The sequence below is a fragment of the Gavialis gangeticus genome, unplaced genomic scaffold, assembly GCF_001723915.1.
Source record: "Gavialis gangeticus isolate Ggan-Ray unplaced genomic scaffold, GavGan_comp1, whole genome shotgun sequence".
In the NCBI taxonomy this organism is placed as follows: domain Eukaryota; kingdom Metazoa; phylum Chordata; order Crocodylia; family Gavialidae; genus Gavialis; species Gavialis gangeticus.
Genome location: NW_017728992.1, coordinates 161,762,734 through 161,770,415, shown reverse-complemented (window position 1 = coordinate 161,770,415; position 7,682 = coordinate 161,762,734). Strand labels below are relative to the sequence as shown.

The following is a 7,682-nucleotide window of genomic DNA, read 5'->3' as shown; positions in this document are numbered from 1 at the left end:
GGCTAGGGTCTGGAACCAACTTCCAAGAGAGGTGGTGCAGGCTCCTACCCTGGGGGTTTTTAAGAGGAGGTTAGATGAACACCTTGCTGGGGTCGTTTGACCCCAGTACTCTTTCCTGCCATGGCAGGGGGGGGTCAGACTAGATGATCTGCTCAGGCCCCTTCCGACCTTAGAAACTATGAAACTATATTTTCCTAGGCTCAGATCCTTGACAAAAATAGGCTTTCTTCCCTCTGTATCTAGTCACCAACATTTTTGCACAGAATGTATCAAGAAAGCTGTGAGAGACAAGATTTGCATTTATCCTCAGAGGTAATACCATGTTACGATCTGTGGTTTTGACATACAGTGCCAGGGACTCATGCCTCTCTGCTTCCTGCTATCAAGAATCAACAGGGGTTTCTTGAGACACTTGCTTTGCTTGGGCTTTCCATCTTCGGTGGTTCTGACGAACTGACCCCTGCAGCTCAAAAGACTGGAGATGAAGCAGGAAATCTTTCTCCCAGGGGAGTTCCTCTGACACTGGGAGGGATTTTCCTTCCTACTACAGTAGCCTGTACCCCACTGCAGCCAGTGTGTATAGTCCGGGAAAGCTGCTTAGCAGTCATGGGATACCCCCCCCCCCAAGCCGGTGCAGGACTGCTGTGGGCTGCCACCAAGGGAGCTGGGGATATCTTTGAGTTAGAAAGCACGAGGCTACAGTCTGGTGCACAGTAAAGAATCTGGGCAGTTCTTGGTTATGGGACTTCCCATAGACAACCTAAGCAGGCTGGTACAAGTTAAAGCCTCTCCCTTGACTGCCTAAGTGATACCAAAAGCTATTTCAGCCCTGTTTTAGAACTGGGAGTGCAAAGATGGCCCTAAGGCACTTCCGCTGCTTCTGTTGTGAAGGTACAGTACACGGTCTCTTCTTTTTGCGCTCTCATAGTTATTGTCTGAAGCTTTTGTTGATTTGAGAGCTCAGCCTAGCATTCAAATGTAGCTTCCCTGGTTAGGGTGAGATCTTTCTTCCTTAGAGTTCAACACCAGTCAGCAAAGTAACTGTATGACCTAAAGGAAAAGATTCCCATTGCTTTGTTATGATCTAGGATTAGTTGCAGCTATTGATTTAATCTTGTTGCTGATAAAGGCAGCATAAATCTCACAAGTGCTACAATGAGCTATGATTGGAAGGCAATAGCCCAAGCCCTGCTCAACTGTGATTCCACCTACTCCATGTTAACAGGTTGTGATATCAGAGGCCAAGAATGTACCTGTCTTTTAAACTGGTGCATGCCCACGCACACTAGCAACAATGGGTTCTTCAAAATGAAACTCTCTCAGACTGGAGCATCCTCTGTTGCTGTTGATAATTCAGTTTAGTTTTCCCGTTAATCACTGTCTCAATATCCTGGGTACCGCTTCTGGTACAAAAAGCTGGGTCATACCTTCACGATGTAAAGAAAACAGGAGAGCTATAGATACATAATGGAGAAGTCTCCAGAAGTCTCCTTATGGGATTTCTGAGATACCACATGAGTTTAAAGACCAGATTTTTACCTTCCTATTGTTGGAAAGGGTGAGGCCACCCAGCTTCACTCACTAATATCCTTAATTTTATGGAGTAAGTCTATAGCTGTCTAACTTCTTGGGGAAATTCCCCTGCACTGTTCTCTCAGTTCCCTCTCCTGAAGCTATTCTGCTACCCCCTCTTGGATTGTCAACTGGTATCTGACTCGCTCCACAGGAATAATGTTGGCATGATCAGCTTTAATTCCTGAGGGTAAGAGCTGCAACTATCCGGCCACAAATACTTAAGCCAAAGTCAACAGCCAACACCCCTGAAAGTTAACTCTCCCACTCATGGGTTTTCATAGGACTGGAAGGAGATGCAGCTGCTATATAGGCTTAGCTCTTCCCTCAGATTTTTGGACAATTTATTATCAGGGTTCCTGGTGTATTGTAGCCGTCTGTGTTGGTGGAATTTGTTGCAGCATTGTGTTTCAGAATCTCAGTTTAAATCTGAAAGCAGTATATTGCCAGCCCTCTTGGCTGTACAAGAGACTCAAAATTCAATCAGTGCAGCATTGCTTGCCAATATTTCACTAGAGCCAAAAATCCGCTCTCAGATGTGTGACCTGTTCCATTCTCAACCACTGAACAGTTCTGTGGCTACTGTGTAATTTGTCACTTTCCCAAGATGCAATTAAATTAATTAGTAGTAGTATTCTATGCCAAAAAGACTACCATTTTGCTTAAACATTTTTTTTCTACCTGTTACTCTGTTCTGCCAGGACCTGCCTGCATCTGTGTAGTGCTCTGCATGTTTTCCTGCCAGGGAGGATTGTATTGCTGTGTAGGTTCCCTGTGCTGCTCCTTGGAATTGGACAGCAGGGGTCTGGAAAGTGGGAAGTAGACACTAGCTCAGAGGCAAGAAACAAGGGAGATGGAATAGGCTGGCAAATCAGACAGCCTGGAGAACAGTGCAGCAGCTGCTGCCTTGAACATCAGGGAGCTACAGGCACTGGCTTCAGGCTCCCCTGTTTTCCTAGACCACCTTGGAGAAGTGGTTTTGAGCTGATCTCCTGAATGCTATCCTGGGATCTGAGACAAGGGAATAGACCTTGTCTATAAATAGCCACCTAACAAAAACCTGTTTTTGAAAATAATGGTAGAAGAAACTCATCAAACAAACTTATATCAACAAGTGTCTTCAACTCTCACTGCGTGATTTTTTTGGGACTGCAGACATGGGAAATAAAGGAAATTTTATTGTGATAGAATAATTTTTAAGAATTATCAAAACATTTAGTTTCTCTACAACCAAGTGCCTTGTTTCAGCTACTGTATTATATTTTAACTCCTTCCCAAATTATAACATGGAAACATGTCAACCTTATCGAAACAAATCACTTTGATAAAGTAGCTTCAGTACTTCCCAAATGTCTTGTTTCTAATTTGTATTTTGCAGGTAGTTTCATAGTCTGATATTCTGTTCCAATTGCAGGTGAAGGTTGGAAATGCTTCTAATTATCTACAAAACAGAAGCTTTGAGTTTCAATGATCCCCTATTCTCAAGACAGACTCTAAAGTATTCCCCTGTAAAATTTCCAGTCATTGTTGCTTTCATTCTATATTTCCCAGAGGATAGTAACACCTGACGGAAGGACAGGGATGTGTAACAAGATCCTCTTAACTTGCCTCAGCAAATACTGTTATGAGTTTTATTGTAGCTCCTAGGAGCCCTCCTGGTCATGGAGCAGGGCCCTGTTGTGTTAACTGCTGTACTGATAGCGATACTGCAAAGCGAAAGTCTCTGGGGCAGAGACTATGCATAAGATGAGTCAACAGATGGATACACAAAGATGAAGAAACAAAGGCATGGTATGTAGCTAAGGCAAAGGAACAGTATGTAGTAGGCAGCGGCATCAGCTCACCAAAAGCCCATGGTTGTCAGGTTTGTGTAACGAATGCAAAATGGCTAGCTTTGCAGAAGTAAGCTTTCTTGGAGAACATCTTGCCTCTCCAGTATTGCATCTAGGTTGAGTGTTTGTTACATCCTAAAGAAAACTGAAATGACTATTATAAATCCCAAAAAATGGGCTTTTAAATGGAAATACTACCGTGTTTTTAGCTATGCCAAAACTGCAGGATGCCACTGTGCTTAGAGCATGCTGTATTCTTCTTTGTAAAAGGAAATAGCCAGCAAGAATGAAAGAGAGAGCATTTTTCAGATAGAAAGATAATGCTAGATTTCCTGCTCCCAACTCACTTTTAAGTGATTACATTAACACTCATCCAACAAAGTTGCAGAACTCATCAGTTAAGCCAACTTTCATTCACAGGCCTGCACATCATATGCTGAAACACTTACCCAAGTCCATGCCAAACCCCTTTCTGTTTCCAGCATACAGCCAGTGATAAAGATCTAACCAATGACATTCAGTCACAGCTGGCCACATATTCTTTATGGGTTTATGTGCACTTAAATTCAAAACACATTTAATGAACCTGGAACCTGATTTCCTAGCAGCTTACACTTGCTCCTTTAGAGTTTCACCTTGCTGTGAAACCCCTTGCTTCTGATGTAACCACTGGGGACAATAAGCCAGGATAGCATAGTTGCTTCCCCTTTCTTTGGCTGCTGAGAAACGTAGCCCTTCCCTTCGGAGCTGCTGATGTAAAGAGCCGGCTGATCCATCAAAATGGGCTAGCAGCCAAACGCGTCAGATGGCCCGAAGGTTGGTTTCTCAATCAGTCGGGTGTCAAGTGCCTTTCCTAGGCTGGGTAGCTGACTGGAACAGCATGAGAACCTTTGCCACAGAACAGGCATGGTTTGCTAGGGCCAGGCATCGCCTCTACATGTAATGCGAAACAGCGTTCACCGCTGGACTCCGCTAGATCCTACTGACACTTTTAAGTCTCCCTGAACCATCATCTTCCACCATAACAAGGGACCATCTAGAGATCAGCAGAGGGAAACGTTCAGCTCTGAAGTGTTGCACCTCCTCCCTCTACTAAAGCTCCAGCAGTTTGGGAACACGGGCAGCTCATACAGCAGCTACCTCAGGGAAAGGTGAAAACCTCGAAATCTTCCCTCCCCCCCGCCCTGGGGCGTGGGGACTCCCACTGCCCATCACACCCGTGTTCCCTCCAAGCTGCCTACAGAGCTGCCCGCTGCCGGGGGCATGAGGGGGGCCATGACCTTTTTACAGGGGACAGACACACGAGTGGGGATGTAAAGGGGACCTGGGGCAGGGGGTGCAGTACGCGGGGCATCATCTGTCTTCTGCGCAGTCCCCCAGGGCCGCTGCAGCGTGGGGAGCCCCTGCGCCGGGCCTGCTCGCGTTGCAGCCTGGTTTCCTCTGATCGCGCAGAGGGAGGAGCGGCACAACCGGAGCGCCGCGCGGCCTCCGCCCACCTTCCCCCAGTTCGCGCCCTCTGCTGGGCCAGGGCTGCGCCCCGCCCAGTCCCGCCCTGCCCTCCCAGCTGAGCGGGAGCGCCCCAGACTCGGCCCGGTTGCGCGGGGCGGAGACGGCGCGGCCTCTCTCGTCACGTGCGGCAACAAGTGGCGCCACCCGGACTGGACCGGGCTTGTCCTGCCCCGGCGGCTGGCTGGAGCTGCGCGGCACCATGAAGATGCACTTCAGCATCCCGCTCTCCGAGGAGCTGCTCGAGAAGTTCGGCGGCCGCTATGTGGTGGGGCGGCAGCGGCGGCGGTGGGGGACTGGGGCCGGGGCCGGGGCCGGGGCTACTGACCGGGGGTGTCTTGCAGCTCTACTCCGTGTACCTGGAGGGCTTCCTCTTCTGCAAGGCGCGCTACAGCCAGCTGCACCGCTGGAACGAGCAGGTGAGCGCCCCGCGGGGCAGGGGCTGCGGCCGCGGCCGCGGCCGGACTAGGGGCTCCTTTGTGGGGGAACAGCGGTTGCTGCCCTTCCCCGGCCCTAAAGGCTCTTATGGAGCGGGCTGAGGACGCTTCCCCTCCTGCAGGAGCGGGCTGCGCTCGCCGCCGGCCCTGGGGCTGGTGCCCCCCGCCCGTCGGGGCCCTGCCTTCCCCTGCCCTGGGGCCGCCAGGTCTCTGGCCTGCTGCGGGAGGGATCAAAGCAAAGCTTTAAGCCCATGTCCCCAGCCTGATGTGGGGGGACCCTGACCAGCTTTGCTCCTCCAGGCACCGAGGCACTTTCCCCAGCCCTGCTCTCCTCCAAAGGCGCACGGCTCCAGAAAGTTTTTGGTTCCAACAAGTTGAGGTCTCTGTGCTGAGACTACCAAGTTCTCTGCTGCTTCCTCTCCTCTATCCTTTGGTAGCAGCTTGGCTCTTTTCATTTTTTCCTTTCTGTTTGTCCAGTCTCTTTCACAGCACATCTTGAGTTTTCATTGTATGCAGGACATGCAGCCTAAGCCAGACCCTTTAGAAAGGAGAACAAGTCTCTTTGTGGGAGCTTTCTTGTACTTTGGCCCTCCCCAAACCTCTCCAGAAGTGATCTAGGGTGTTTCTTTATTCCAGTTCCTCTGCTGGTACCTGCTAAAGCAGGTATGAAAATGGAATTGAATAATATTCAGGAAAACAGGTTTCACATAGCTATTTTTATTATCAGTGGCTGCAAGGCATTTCTTCTCATCTTAGAATCCCATGAGCTATAAAAAAAACAAACAAAACCAAACCTCATCTAGATCCTGTCTGTACTACAGTTCAAATCCATGTTAGCATTTTAAAAATGTTCTTGCTTAAAAGCGACCCATACCGGGGTTGAATTCCAAGGGGTATATGAGACTTCACATTCCACCTTGTGACTGTGGTCCTCCTCTTAATTCCTTGTGAATTGTGTCTGTTGCAAGTGGAAGGTAGATGATCCCTGTGAACAGGCACTGAGATGAAAGTAGAGAGACCCGAGTTTTATTTGTAGTTTGGCCCCAGCTTGCATGGTCTGTCTTGTTCCTCTGTTTTCTGCCTGTAAAACAAAGATCATTACTTTCTTCCTCATGACATTGTCATGATGAGGATAACATCCATTAACGATTATGAGAGGCTTAGATAGTAGAATAGTGCAGGTCATAAGTCTACCTAGGTAATTATATGATATAATATTCCAGTTACTATACTGCATTAATGACAGTACAAAAGAGCTTGGTATGTAACGGTGTTCATAATTTAAATAAGTAGACAAGTAAGGCTGGTAGTCCTTATTGATGTGTTGCTTCAGGATCGCCCATTTTGTGATCTAACAACAAATAAAAAATCAGTGAAGGGATTATTGGAGGAAGGTGTAATTGTTATTAATACGTTGGGTGAACATGGAAGAGATCTAGGGTATGGATACATGAACAAATAATACTAAGTAAAAAAGTGTAACTGTTGAATCAAGCTGAACTGTGGTAACTGTGTCATGTGTCTGCTCCTATCCTGTGGTAAGCGTAAATTGCCCTGGTTTAGCTTCCCCGTTTCATTTAGAAGTAAATTTGTTCTAGATTAAAGCAGGATCGGAGGAGATGCACCAGACAGTTGACACATGGTTTGTCCTATGGTTTTTAACTTGTTTGTACTTGCTCTTAAAGTGTCAAGTAGCTGGAGCATTTTAGTCATCTTACACCTGCACAAGTGAGATATCCATAGCTTCCATGTGGCTTGGTGTTTCTAGTGGTAGACTGGAAATAGCCATAGAAAACGTACTGCAGGGGCAAAACCAGGTTACCAGATCATCTATTAGGAGGATTATTGAACTGTGGGAGCCTAAGAAATTAATTTGATGCTAGCTTCCCCCTCCTTTCCAGATGCTGTGATGCATGAAGACGGCTTCAAATGTGTTGTTTCCTTTATGACCCATTTCCACAATAATGATTACTGTAGCTGACATGGGATTATCAGAGAGGAATACAAAGGTCACTTCTGTGACCACAAATGGGAGGGCAGGCCATATCCGTGAGGAGACCTTCACATTAAAGCCGCCCATTATTATATCACGTTGATTCATGTTTTCGAGTTTTCTCTTTTGGAGTATAAGGCTGCTTGTACATGCCACAGGGGTTTAATTTGGTTTAGTTCTCCCTAAATTGAAATGGTGGGTTTTTAAAAACACCACTTCCGTTTAAGGAGAACGAAGCCAAACTAAACCCCCATGGCATGTACACAGGGGTGGGGGCCCGGTCCTTATCTATCTGTTGGTGACAAGGAGGGAGGGGGCGAGCTGCCAGCAGACTGAGCCATC

General features: G+C 47.4%; 1 protein-coding gene across 3 annotated transcripts in view; it reads left to right on the top strand.

Annotated features, from left to right (window-relative positions):
* The first annotated feature begins 5,063 nt into the window (after positions 1–5,063).
* SNX31 (sorting nexin 31) overlaps positions 5,064–7,682 on the top strand; it is an 81,159-nt gene continuing 78,540 nt past the window's right edge. For all 3 annotated transcript variants that reach the window (XM_019528016.1, XM_019528015.1, XM_019528014.1), the window contains exons 1-2: positions 5,064–5,178; positions 5,255–5,329. In XM_019528016.1, the coding sequence (XP_019383561.1) occupies positions 5,113–5,178; positions 5,255–5,329 (141 nt within the window). In that variant the 5' untranslated portion in view covers positions 5,064–5,112. The remainder of the gene's footprint in view (positions 5,179–5,254; positions 5,330–7,682) is intronic.